Source organism: Maylandia zebra, linkage group LG5, assembly GCF_041146795.1.
Source record: "Maylandia zebra isolate NMK-2024a linkage group LG5, Mzebra_GT3a, whole genome shotgun sequence".
Classification (NCBI taxonomy): Eukaryota; Metazoa; Chordata; class Actinopteri; order Cichliformes; family Cichlidae; genus Maylandia; species Maylandia zebra.
The window spans coordinates 6,138,393-6,152,923 of record NC_135171.1 but is presented as its reverse complement, the minus strand read 5'-3'; the positions used below and the strand labels follow the sequence as shown (position 1 = coordinate 6,152,923).

Here is a 14,531-nt window from a genome sequence, read left to right as displayed (position 1 = left end):
TCGTGCTGGGCAATCGGCAGAGGGACTTCCTGCAGGAGGAGCTGAAGGCTGAAAACAAAGGTGAGGATTGGAGAAAACAAACCAAGGCAGAAAAATTCATTGGAAATAAAGAGCATCATTATGTTATGTAGAAAATTCATGACAAAAGGTTAGTACACCATGTTTAAAATGTAAGGTTTCACATATCAGGACATAATAAAAACTAATTCAGTTCCATTCAATTCCATTTTATTTATATTTGTTGATATATATTTAGCACCATATCACAACAATAGCAGATAAATGCAGCCTCATATGAACAATAACAGAAATTATTATCATCATTTATTTAAAAACCAAGCCAAAATCCAGACGCTGGCTGTGACAAACTGCACTGGGGCTATTAGAGTTGTTTTTCAGGTTAAAGATAAGATTTTCTGGAGAAAACCTTATTGCCAAAAGTTTTCACTTACCAATCCAAATGAAGAATGGGTCATTCTCAGGAGCTCAGTGCGCAGAGGTCACCAACTTTTTGCAGAGTCCATAGCGACACATCTCCAAACTTCATGTGCCCTTCAGATTAGTGAGCAGCGCTTAGAGAGCTTCATGGAATAACTTTCCGTGGCTGAGCAGCTGCATCCAAGCTTTACATTACCAAGCACGATGCAAAGTGTCAGATGCTGTGGTGTAAAGCACACTTGACTCTACAGCAGTGGAGTTGTGCCCTCTGAAGTGTCTGGCAATCCAAATGAAAATCTGGATTTGGTGGTAGCCAGGAGAACAGTACTTGTCTGACTGCACTGTGCCAAGTTTGGTGAAATTTAGAGATTATGTTGTGGGGTTGTTTTTCAGGAGTTGGGCTTGGCCCCTTAGTTTCAGTCAAAGGAACTCTTAATGCTTCAGCATACCAAGACATTTTGGACAATTTCATGCTCCAAATAATCATTTCCAACTTTGGGAACATTTCCAGGATTGACAACATGACTACACACCAGTGCACAGAGCAATGTCCATAAAGACATGGATGAATGAGCTTGGTGTCGAGGAATTTGACCAGCCTGAGTACTGACCTCCACCTAATGGGATTAATTAGAGCAGAGACCTGTGAGCCAGGCCTTCTTGTAAAACATCAGCCTCTGATCTTCCAAATGTGATTTTGGAAGAACAGTAAAAGAAAATCCCATAAACACTCTAGAAACCTTTTAGAAAGCTTTCCCAGAAGACTTCCATCCATCCAACCATCTTCTTCCGCTTATCCAGGACCAGGTCGCGGAGGCAGCAGCCCAAGCAGAAAAGCCCAGACCTCCCTCTCCCCAGCCACCTCCTCCAGCTTGTCTGGGGGAACAGCAAGGTGTTTTCAGGCCAGCTGAGAGATATAATCTTTCCAGCAAGTCCTGGGTCTGCCCCGGGGCCTCCTCCCAGTGGGACATGCCCAGAACACCTCACCCAGGAGGCATCCTTGTCAGATGCCCGAACCACCTCAACTGGCTCCTTTCGATGTGGAGCAGCAGCGGCTCTACTCTGAGCCCCTCCTGGATGGCTGAACTTCTCACCTTATCTCTAAGGGAGAGGCCATCCCAGAAGAGCTGAAGATGTTATATCTGCAAATGGTGGGCCAAGGAATGGGATGTCACTCAAGTTCATATGCATGTGAAGGCAAGCAAGCCAATTCTTTTGGAAACATAGTGTACATTAGAGGCAGTAAACGCATTAGAGGCTTATCTTGGGAAATCTTCAACAGAGTGCTAGTGACCAGCTATCAGCACTAAAGCAATACCTGAATGAGCAATTGCTTCCTGTATAATATTTCACTCTCTGTAATCGTGTGATTCTCATTTAAGCCTTGAAAATAAACTGCACAAGAACTGGGATAAGCTTCTGTCTGAAAGTTGGTTCTGCTTTTGCTTTTCATCAGCAGAGTACATTCAGACAACCACTTACACTGACCCACACCTGTGGAAATTTAGAGTCTCCACTGAACCTAACTTGCATCTCTTTGGAGGCCTTCATGGTAGAAACCATACAGGCACAAGGAGAACATACCTAACCTCACAATATAAAGCACCTTGTGGTAACTTCCATTGTGTTTTGGTGCTAAATCAATGTGTGCAAATACATTTTGAGTTGAACTGAATTGAGTATTACAGTAGGAGTGTTGACAAGTCCTTCAGCAAACAGATTATCAGACTGGAGTACATTAACTGCATTGGCACTCACAGACAGTGATGGCACTTCTGATATAGTGACTTAACTATGTGACCAGAACTCCCTTTATGTATGTATGAAGTATTTGGCTGTTGCAAGATTTTTAGAAACATAGTAATTGATCCCTTCTTATGAACCGCAAACAGTCAAGTATTATTTGAAAAGTGAATTCTGTATAAGCTCTGGCAGGCAGCGAGCTTTAAAAATCAGTCAGTGCACAAACTGAAACATTACGTCACATTTGGATATCTCATAACATAATTATTTAATACTAAATAAAGTTAGAATACTGTTAAAAGCTGTCAGGTCACAGCCACTACCAGGCATGTTTTCATTCAACAACCTTCAATCAGTCAAAGTGTGACCTTTGTCCTTGTTTCTTTTCCACAGACTTCATTGTGTCAAGGGTAAGTGCACATGTACGAGTACATCATGTCTTCAGTCTGTGGTTTCATGGTTGATTTACTGTATTTATTACATCATGAATATAACAGACACTAAACTCTTCAGATTTAGTCTGAATAATATCCTGTTATTATTTAGAATAGAAATACATGCTGCTCGGTATCCCATTTCAGTATTTTTTTTATTGTATTGCCAGTAAAGCAATACAATAAGATTTTCAATTAGCTGAAAAGTGTAAGCAGTTGCTGATGAGCCACTACTTTTGCTACTTTTGTTACCCTTTTTGAAAACTGACGGTATCCATTTAAAATTATATCTGCAACATGATTCAGAGAGTCTCAATACTTACTATCCTGTGCATATCCATGCATTTTTCTTAATCACTAATTTAGTCACGATCAATTTGTCAAGTAATAGTGTCTGTTTTAAATTGCCAGTTATGTCAATTTAAAATGGCACAGTAAACAATTTATTTTCAGTCTGAGCTTCAGCTGACCTGCTGTCAGGTCAGATATTTAGCATTTGTCCTCACGAGAGCGATGGTGTTCCTTCACTTTAGAGACTCTTGTATACTCGTGTATCGACTTGAGTGAATGCAGGCTAAAATAAAAAGCACAGAGCTAGAAATGCGAAAGAATTTAGTGGGTGGTCACATGTAGAGCAAAACATCCCCGGGCACGTTTTCCCAAAGGAGCGGGACCCACTGCAAGTGGATGTGTCAAGACGTCAAGTCGGGAAAGGCCTTTCACTGAAGACTGTGCGTGATGCAGGATGTCAAGCTTCTGTGTATATTCGTCAATGTGTGTGGTCTACTTAAAAATCTCTGCACACATAAATGGGTGACAGGTGTGTCACAGGAAAGGTTCTGTGATTACAATCACTGGAGGTAGTACTGTGAATATCAACGGTGCTTCTTTGAAGTCTTTTTTTTTTAATTTAAGCTATGAAATATGCTCTAATTTCCGGTATTAGTAAAAGATATACTGAAATGTCCTTTATGAAATAAAAGCAAATGATGCACAATTTAACGAGGTGCATCCACCATCTGACCACTCAGAGATGCAGTTCATTATGAAAATTACTGTTGCATTTTCCATCTTATGCCTCGGTTTTGCTCATTGGCGTCGGCCTATGAAACACTTATATCCTTGAGTTTTTCTTCACTTCTTTCTTTGAGATCATGACTTTTTTTTTTTAATAAAAGAAGTAGGATTTAAGTTCAAGGATTCAGCTGTATCCAGTGGTGTTCATGCGATGTCAGGTTGATTTAATTTAAGCACCAATGTCATTGATGGGATAGCAATCTATCACTACTAGCGCTAAACAAACCAGCAGACCATCATGAATGTGAAATGTTCAAAATGCGTGCACAGTGAGATCCTTTAGTTACCATAGTGTTACATTAAAACTGCTTCCTTCCTTCCTTTAGCTCCATCTTGGTCCACCTCTGCGAATGGATGGTGTAAGACCCTGCAGTTTTGTCGAGTTAATCTCCAGCATGTTCTCCTTGCATGTGCTTTGATCAGTTATGGCTGAGAACTTGATGGCTTTCCTGTCTTGTGAGAAACTTTGCACTTAACTTTTACTTATCCTTATTTTCTAATTCTGTTTAATTAGCTTCCTTGTCAAAGAAAATGCTCAATACAATTTACAAAGTGAAAGTAATTTTTAGAGCAAATTGAATGTTAAAGGAAAGTGTTCAAAGTTTTTGGAAATATGGTCATCTTCCTGCGTCCACCTGCATCTGGACGTCAAACAGGATCTTACCGCAGTCTTTCTCAGCCATCATAGGGGGCAATATATATATAGTCTATGTTTCTCATTGGTCAGCACTGGCCCACGCCAGCTATGTTTCTCATTGGTCAAGGCTGGGACCGTCCTTAGTTTTTTGGCTTACTGCTTCAAGGAGGGCTGTGGGTTGCACTTTACATACCTTAAGTATTCAGTGTATAACTGAATAATTAAAACCAAAGGCACTGATCCATTCTCTTATGCTCTGCCAGTTCAGGGTCGTGCTGGTTTGCAGCTACTGTAGGGAGAAGGGCGGGTACACCCGGGTCAGGTCGCCAATTTGTCACAGGGCCATGTTGTTGTTAATAATTATTTTTTTTAATTATTATTATTATGATCATCATGATGATCAATTATTCATTATGATTTTATCATAAAATTAGGACAATTTTCATATCCCTCATAAATTGCTTTTTGACAAAAGGGTTTATTCCCTCTCTCTGGTGGATTTGACTCTATATGAAGAAACAGAGGTGACTACTCTGGGAATGTGTTACCTTCCCACAGGGGAACACAGCCAGTTTTTCAGGGCCTCTGGTATAGCCATCATATCCAGGTAGTAGATGACGGATACTAATTACAAGGACACTAGTTCAAAATTTACAATTTTAAAAGCTAATAAAAAGCAAAGTTATTGGCCGATAATAATCGATGGTTTTGAGATTGAATTTCAGAAAACGTAGTCCTTTTGCTCTTTACATGTTCTATGCTTAATGATGAAAAAATCTTGTGCCTTGTCTACAGATTCCTCATGTTATGTATCTGTTCTTTACAGAACAAGTAAGATACCCTGTAGTCTGGAAAAAATAACATTAAAACATGTGAGAGTTGATTTTCAATGTCAGATGATTTGATCTTGTTTAAAAAATGGCAAACATGAGACGCATGAATGCTTGGATGAGTGGAAGACCATGAGAGGGAAAGAAAGCCTTTCTCAGTTCTGTTTAACAGAAAGAACTTAAGATATCCCAAAATTAGGAAAAGTCCATTGTTAAAGAAGTTAAAAATTATGTTAAATATAACACATAGCTTAAATAAGTAGAAATATATGTACCTTAATATGACCACATAAGTATCTTATCAAATGTCCAACAACCATTGACCACAACGTGACCCTGGAGAGACAGCTTCTCCAAAGACAAGAGAAGTCAGCAAAAAACTGCAATAACTTCAAGATAATGTTCATCAATTTCAAATTGTGAAAACATTTAATATCTCACCATATATAGTGCATAATGTCAAGAGATTCAGCCAGTCTGGAGAAATCTCTGCAGCACTGCATTAAAACAGAATCAGGCAGGAATAGGTTTCCTCACTAGTCCAGCAGCTGGTCTCCTTGGTTACCTCCATGGATATTTACAGACTGTTAAGAGCGGATTCCAGCTGATTGCATTTTTTTTTTAAGTTTATTTGCACAAAATCATTTAAAAAATAATGCAAAGGTGACTGAGAGGAAGCTTGAATTCACGGTTAATAGGATCAACAATGGGAGTTCTGCAAAGGGACAAGAGTGAATCCAGAGTGAAACGAGAGGGCTCAATAGGTACTGAACTATGTCCAAGAGTGAGTGGACTACAGTCTTACGTGGCAGTGAGCATAAACATGAGGGGTATCTTAGGAGGCAGGTCGATTCCAAGAGGGAAGTGACCAGTGGCAGAGGGCTTGCAGGCAAGTGAGTATTCCAGGTGACAATTCCAGCGATTATCACTACAGGAGTGAAGACAGTACAGTCTACAATACTCTGCCCAGAGGTGGAGCCACCATTCCAACTGAAGCTTAGATTCACTGAGAAAAACAAAGAAAACAAAAGAGAACCCAGCCGTGACAGTATTGCTGCCATCTTATTCAAAATGAGCTATTTTTCATGAAATATTAGGTCTCAGTTTAATCACTTGATATGTTTTCTATGCTCTACTGTGAATCATTTGTGGGTTTGTGAGAAGTGATTTAAATCTTACACATCTCAGATTTCTTGGAGTGAGGGTTTTATTTACTAGTTAGGCTGCATTATTCATAATGGTCAACAGGGGCGCTTTTGTGTGTAAATACATTATGTTGTGCTGTCCTTTCTTTTGGAGCACTGACGTTATTGCAATGTAAATCTGAACCTATGCTTTAAAAGACTGGTGGTCCTCAGTTAAAATGGCAAAGCAGCTGTATGTTGGTGTTTGCAGTGTAATGTTCTTTTAGCTCTCCTCCTTATCACTCCAAGTTCTTTGACAGCTTTAACCATATTAGACTTACCGTTGTGATGAGGCCCACCACGTCAAATATCTGATGCAGTAGGAATTTAATTCAATTCAGTTCAATTTTATTTATTATAGCACCAAATCACAGCAACAGTCGCCTCAAGGTGCTTTATATTGTAAGGTAGGCCCTACAATAATACATACACTGAAAAACCCAACAATCATATGAGCCCCTATGAGCAGCACTTTGGCGACAGTGGGAAGGAAAAACTCCCTTTTAACAGGAAGAAACCTCCAGCAGAACCAGGCTCAGAGAATTTAGTGTTTACAAACATACATAAATGTCAAGAAACATAATGTGCAAGAAAAATCCCCTCACACTGTAACTGGGTCCAGTACGTATGTATTTCTTGGAGGCGCGGCACCTAACAGATAATACAATATTCAATAACCTCCACATCTCACCCAACATCCAACCAACTTTGGGTAAAAAATCATTTTCATTTGACGGTTTTGTTTGAAGAATGAGTCATCTGGTAAGTGCTGGAGCTATTAATATCCTTCTCCACAGGCAGCCTTCATCAGCAACATTCAAACTCAACCCCCATCCCTCCCCATCCAGCCTGTTTGTGACAAACAGGAGGTTCATCCAGGGGCAGCTGTGACTGGCTAAATAATGGATGCCTCAAATCAGACTGCTGCTTGCTTAACTGAGTTTAATTAAACTTGATCTGACCTTGGTATTCACAGGCCAGTAAGTTGCTCCCATTTGTATTTGTGACATTTACAATAGTTTTCGGTTCTTTTAATCCATCAAAAGAAACATTTTTTTCATTGAGTTATCAATAAACATTAATAAAACATTAAAGACCTAAGATCTCATGGCAGAACTATGAAGGTTTATGCATTTCAAATAGACATAGCAGCTCTAAAGGATAAAATTACATTGAAAGTGTATCAGAATGAGGCTGCAAAATCTGTAAGAAAAACGTTAAAGACTGTCACATTACAATGTTTCTGTTTGTTTTTGGCCTTTTATTCACCACCTGCTGATTCATATGTCAAAGTCCTTGTGACAGTTCCCCTACTTTGACTTGCAGTCATGTGACATAAACAAAGGAAGCTCCAACAGTCATTTGAATTTTAACATCACTCATTTAAAGGTTACAACACCAAACAGAATAGGAGAGGAAAGAAGAGTGAGTCATGGCTGAATGTGTGTGGAGTCAGCAGGAAAATAATGAACGTGCAAAACTGATCTACAGGAGAATAGAATTGAAAATACTAGAAAATGTCTGAATGCCAAATACCAGGCAGTAGTCACAGCCTCTAACATCCGTCTGGTTTCATATGGATCCATTTGGGTCTTGTATACAAAATAATTATTTTTCCACTTTTAAAGGGAAAATATTCAACTGCCAACAGATTTCGACACTAACAGCTATTTTTGATATGATATTATCAATTTAAATAACTTTATTAAACTACACGGTTTGGTTCACAGAAAGATCGCAGGCTGGTTTGAACTACAAGGCGTGACACTTCTCTGTGGTACATCCCACTCCAAAACATTCATGCTGAAGACTGTCTGAAGTCCGGGACAAATAAACAAACAAAAAAGAACAAAAGAATACAAATCTTGGACTCTCTTGATAATTTAATCCATCATAACAGCTCGATAGTGGTTATGGTCTTCATGAATGTCGCTGTCGATTAATAATAATGCCTGCTGTGTGGTTGTGCTGAGTGAAATTTGTGTATTTTATTAGTCTGAGCAGTTATATGTGTTTTACACCGGAAGCTTTAGAATACAGTCATCATCTAAATGTGCCAACTATATACCAAAAATAACCCCACTAACTTTGAGGCTTCAAAACGCAGAGTCCAGAAGTCTGGATCCAGGAATATTTGGATTCTTTAGCATTGTGAGACAGGACAGGTTGGGCATTTCACATCATATCTTCTCAGATACATATCCGATTTTATTCAGAAAATATAGGAGGCATTGTCTTGGTGTTCTTCACAAAATAACAAACACATGAAATTCACTGAAGGTGAGGAAGGAATTTTCTGTTTCAACAGATGTGTGCAGTCTGTGAATTGTGCATGATTTTACGGAGACATTTCCACTCTAAACTGTTGCATATGAGATAGAAATGTGTGCAAATGATGCCTAATTTTGTGCTTGACATATAACCTGAGTGTTCAAGCACAGTCTATCCCTGCCAGTACAAAATAGTATATAGCATGCAGGACAAGAATGAGTCCTGGCACACACCTGCTTTGCCACCCTCTCCTGTCTCTCATGGCATGTTTCAGTTTCCATTTCTCAGCTCAGATGCTGCTGTCCTGACACTGCCTCTGTTCTTTCTCTCTCTTTCTTAACCAGATTGAAATACAAGAAACTAAGGATCCAAGATTTTGTGTTCAGCGGTTCCATTGAGAACCAAAGATCTCTTCCTCCTCTTCCAGCTTTGTGCCTCGTTCCCCGATACTTCACCTCCTCCATCCATCTCCTGTCCTAAGCTCTGCAGGTGAAACCCTTTTGGTTTGGGTTTTGGAGGTCAAAGTTTGTTAAGCAGGACTGACACGAACTAATCTAACAAAGTCAAACTGTTTGAGAAGAAACAAAACCTGAGAGAAAGTGGGATGATCAGCTTTACCAAACTCTGGGATAAAATCATTCGCAAACACACACTCGTATTGTTCCAAGGAGTTATTACATCAAAGCTCACAGAGTTAACGAAATGTGATTATTGAATGAAGAAAAAAACCACTTTACAGCTTTAAAAGTCAAAAGAAGAAGTGCGCATGTAAAAGCACACAGGTGCTACTTATGACATAACAAAAAAGAAATGAAACCACTTTTGTACAATTTAGACGAGGTGTCATTTTGAAGTCTTTTTTAGGTTCATTTTCAACTTCTCTTTGTACACGACACTGTCTGAGCCCGGGAACGTCAAAATAAACATGTTTCTATGGAAATAGGTAAATACATACTTTTAAGCATTTTGTTGCCCATACGTGAAACAACATATTCATCAGCTGTTAGCAGTATAATGTGTTTGTCCTTTACTCTGTGTGTAATAATACCAACAGGTGGCCAAAACCAGCTGTTTCATTCGTTCGTATTTCACAACATTACAGTTTTTGGTTTGTTCATCAAAGGGGCGATATCTGTTCTGCTTCCTCAGCTGGGTTCTGTTTGTATGTCCAAAAACAGCCCTGCATGCTGCATCTATCTCAGGCCTGAAAGACGATGCTGGGGCTCAGACTCCTCAGTCTGCTGCACTGTCCAGCAGTTGAAGAGTATTGAGAGGACAAGAAAAAGAATTGCATACTATGTAGCTAATCTTATATGGACACAGACAATTGGCTGACATGATGATTATACAAGGCATTTTCATTTTGGAAGGCACAACTGAATGAGAAGGTGGAAAGAAAGACTATCGTGATCATTATTTACTTAGATGTTTTTAAAGTTTTAAACTTGCTTTTTCCAAGTTGCTGCCTGAAAAGCTGACAGATTTAATCCAACAGCTCTGTAAAGTCAGTGAATAATAAAATAGAATCTAGATTCTGATGGACGCACTAATACCCTAGTGCTGATGTTGCATGAATACAGAGAAAGTCAACACAGGTTCAGATCAGGACGATCTAATAAAAACCACAAAAAAACCTCATGGATAATTTTCTGAAAGAAAACAACTTTGGAACATTTAGGATTCTGTTGGGGTTTAAAGTGGCCTAAAAACCCTTGTGGAAAATCTCTTTTGGTGATTACCAATAATGCAAAAGTCTGTAAGATGCTTTAGTTAGCGCGCCCATTTATAGTCAGGGGCTAGTTTGATCATTTATCATGAATTAAATGCTGTAAAAGGCATTTAAACTAATTACTCAGCCTATCCGGGAAAGTTTCTTTGTTTGTTTTTAATATTTTGACGTAAATTTCAGTTGTAAAGTTGATGTTCAACAAAGTCAGTTAAGAAGCTAGAGCATCTCTTTTATTCAGTGGAAAAAGGGTTGTGGGCTAGCCATAGCTAACCAGCTAAAGTCACTGAAGTCTGTTTATCTGTTTTCCTCATGAATTTTACATTTTACAGTATATTTTCTTTAAACTTTAAAATGGGATGTCAGAAGACAGGCTTTGATCTTACCTCAATTTTGACCACATATCAAAGCTATTTAGTAACCATGTTTTGGATTTGTATATCAGTGTAGCTTGTAGGAGGCAAATGATGCTAGTGCTGTCAGTTTGGGCATCTTTAAAAAATACTAGGACATCATCAAGAGCATTAAATTTATAATCTATATTCAAAACGCTGGTATAGTGGCAGACACACAGAGGTAGGGATGGGTATCGTTTAGGTTTTATCCGATACCGGTGCCGGTGCTCAAACGGTGCTCAAACCGGTGCTTAAAGAATGGAGAACACAAAATTGGTCCAAAAACCTCTCATGTTCAGCTGTTTTTTGTAAAAAGATAACAATGTTAGCCTTTTCTGCAGCTATGGGGCATATATGGTATCACTCTTGGCTGGAAGCAGTGCTTAAACAATGGAAAAAACACAAACTTTGTCCAAAAACCTCTCATGTTTAACTGTTTTCCACTTTTTCTTTGGTCATTTTAGCCTTTTTAGCCAGGGTGAAGGGAGCATCTGCCATCAAACAAGAAGACAGCCGCATGTAGCTATGATGATGTTTGCTAGTTCACCTTACATGCATTAATGTAATAACGTGGTTAGCCTACTCAACGTAAATTACACACAAACAACATTAAGCTACTCACGCAGAAAAGAGCGGCTGCTGCTGCATCATCATCCGTCATCATTTCATAGTGGACGAGTATATATTGGTTTTTTTTGTTTTTTGGTTGTTTGTTTTATTATGTCTGAAATAAATAAAGATACAATACAAAAATACAATTTCTGCTACACTGGCAGGGCTAGGGGCCAGGACTCTCCTCTTCGTGTTTTTGGGGGATGTTGCATAACAGCCAACCCACCCGCAGTAGATGTGCTCGGAGTGAGGTCTCGCAGCAAGCTATCAAATACGGCGCATTTCTGGGCTTTTTAAAAAAACGCTATGCGTCGCCAGGTGTTTCATCGGATTCGAGGTGTTACCTCCTTTGACAGCATCACAGTATCAGCTTAAAGCACTTGTTGCTGCTGAGTTTGCATCTTTTGCTGTGAAGTACAGCCAGACTTTTGACCGCTTCGCTTTGGGCATTTTTAATCTGTAGCTCTACCTGGACCCGCCTACTATCCTCGGAAACGTAAAATGATTGGCTAGAAGTGTATCACAACTCAGGAATAAAAGCACCGAAATAAAGCACCGAAATGTGCGCTGCTTTTCGGTCTGGTTACTACCGTTTATGTCAGAACCGGTGCCATGACACCGGTACCCATCCCTACACAGAGGCATGCAATGAATGAAAGTATGCAGATTTAACCTTTGGAAGAGTTTCCTGAGCATTTTAGTGGTATGATATTGCACTCACAGTCATCTCAAGTGATAGATGTCCTTTCATTTTCTGTCAGCCTCAGGAGTCTTTTTCCTTTTTCCTGCTGAGGTGTATTAAAACACTCATCCATCGAACCGTTCTCTTCTGTTTATCCAGTTCAATCATCACATAATATCTGCAGTAATATTAGTTTGACTTTTGATCCTCATTGGTTGAATACCTGCGTGACTGGAGCAGTTAAGAACATGTGAGCACCAAAGGATCTTTAGTTTTTGTGAGATTTTCTCAGGGTTAAAGTTTCCAGTACAGATTTCTCAACTAGTTTTTGCACAAGCAAGTATATGTTTACAACACATGTATTGATAGTTGTTTTGGCTGATCCCTTTAGGGGTCACCACAGCAGATCATCTGCATCCACCTCTCCCTGTCTCTGGTATCCTCTTCTGTCACACCAACCCCCTGCACTACATCCACAAACCTCCTCTGCATACATCCTAAACCATCTCAACCTTTTCTCTCCAAACCGCTCACTCAGAGATATCTTTCTGATGTACTCATTTCTCTTTCTTGTCCTTTCTGGTCAATCTGAATTTAAATCTTAACATCTAAAATTCTGCGACCTCCTCCACCTCAGCCTCTTATTGTGGTGGAGTAAGGTCTCACTGGCGCCTTGTAAGCCTTCTCTTCCACTCTTGCTGCTACCCTTCTATCGCATATCACCCCTGACACTCATTTCCACCAAGACTACCCTGCCTCACCTCTCTTTTGCCGTGTCCGTTGCTTTGTATGGTTGACCCCAGGTATTTAAACTCATCTCTACTCCTTACATGTTACCATTTCCACCAGTTTCCCGGTAATTCACACACCATCACAGCTATGTCATCTGGACCAGCTGTCTTTCCACTCTTCATCATCTTCATAGCTGCCTTCACTTATTCCTTACTAATCCTCTGCACTTCCTGATTCAAAAACTCTCCACCATCTATCCTCCTCTCACTCTCGATTTCTTCATTCATCGGTTCCTTGGAGTATTTCTTCTGTCTTCTGTCTTGTCAGCAGACTCTTCAATCACTAGCACATTTCCATTTCTGTGTTTAATCATCCTAACCCACTGCACATCTTTTCCATCTCAGTCTCTCTCTGCCTGGCCAATTGATAGATTGGCCAAGCAGATAGATTTTCTCTCTTTGCCATAAGCCTAACCTTCCAATACTTCCTCTGTCCAGAGGATGCACCAAACAGCTTGGCAGCTTCCCTCAGCACTACAGCTGTATGTTCCCAGTCAGCTTGTAATTCTTCCCTTCCACCCAGAGCACGTCTCAATTCCTTCCTGAGCCTCTGCCCTCGCTTCCTCTTGATGATTGAAGTGATCCTACAGACTACCATCTTTGCTGCCTAGTTAAATTCTCCTGTGCGACCACCGTGCAGTCTCCTACCTCTTTCAGATTGCGCCTACTACATAAGATGTAGTCCACTTGTGTGCACCGTCCTCCACTTATACACCACCCTATCTTCCTCCAATCAATTCAACAGTTGTACTAATAACAGCAAAAGTAAATTGGTATTTGCTATGATTTTTTTTTCCTTGAATAATTTGTGGCATACTCAGCAATGGCATTTGAGCTGCTCTGAATGAGTCATATGTCAAAGACACATCCATGCAAATAAATATATAAATAAAAAAGATTTGGTCTTCCTTCCTTCCCAAGACTGTTATTTAATTGTACCTAATCAAGATGAAAGTGATTGGTTTATACTTGTTTTCTTTTTCCTCTGCCTTTGTTTGAGTGTTAGTTTGGTTATGGGATGCTCTGATGTCTCTGTGTAGTGAACAGTGTTGGTCAAGTTTCTTGAAAAAAGTCATCAGTAACTAATTACTGATTACTTCCCCAAAAAGTAATCCTGTTACTTTACTGATTACTTATTTTTAAAAGTAATTAGTTACTTATTTACTTTTTAAAAACACGATTTACAACCTGAAGAGGTGATAAAGTGATAGATCTTTCAGCCCAATTCTACTTTTTCTGCATAATCCCTCATACAAAATGCAATCAAATGGAAAAGTCTCTTTTTAAAACTTGTTTTATCAGTTTTAATCTTTAAACTTTATGCATCAAGCAAAAATTTAATTATATGCAACATTCTCTGAGTTGAATAAATGAGTTTAACATTGAAACCTATTTTCTGCACATTCCAGCTCATAAAATAAAATATTTTGTGTGTTTACACTCAGTCTTTCAAATAGATGCAAGTAAAACACAGCAGAAAATAAATAAAGTCAAAGACTCAGCGGTCCTGTTGCTCTATTTTCACCTGTAAAGCAGGACTGGGGTAGGCGGAGGTTTACCCTGGTGTTGATCTGCACACAGCTGTTGTCACTAACGGCGCACTCGCTTACGTCACTGTCGTGAGACATTCTGCAAAAAAATCACGGTTTTAGTAACGCAGTAACGCAGCGTTACTACGGGAAAGTAACGGTAATCTAATTTCCGTTTTTGC

The 14,531-nt window shown here is 39.4% G+C and overlaps 1 protein-coding gene across 3 annotated transcripts in view; it reads left to right on the top strand.

Annotated features, from left to right (window-relative positions):
* lhfpl4a (LHFPL tetraspan subfamily member 4a) overlaps positions 1-13,710 on the top strand; it is a 31,370-nt gene extending 17,660 nt beyond the window's left edge. Inside the window, exons 2-5 of one of the 3 annotated variants that reach the window (XM_012921491.5) lie at positions 1-60; positions 2,575-2,591; positions 4,019-4,051; positions 8,959-13,710. The exon at positions 1-60 is cut by the window's left edge and continues 177 nt beyond it. In XM_012921491.5, the coding sequence (XP_012776945.3) occupies positions 1-60; positions 2,575-2,591; positions 4,019-4,051; positions 8,959-9,012 (164 nt within the window). In that variant the 3' untranslated portion in view covers positions 9,013-13,710. The remainder of the gene's footprint in view (positions 61-2,574; positions 2,592-4,018; positions 4,052-8,958) is intronic. The other 2 variants (XM_004559830.5, XM_004559831.4) reach the window with 2 other exon arrangements.
* The last annotated feature ends 821 nt before the right edge of the window (positions 13,711-14,531 follow it).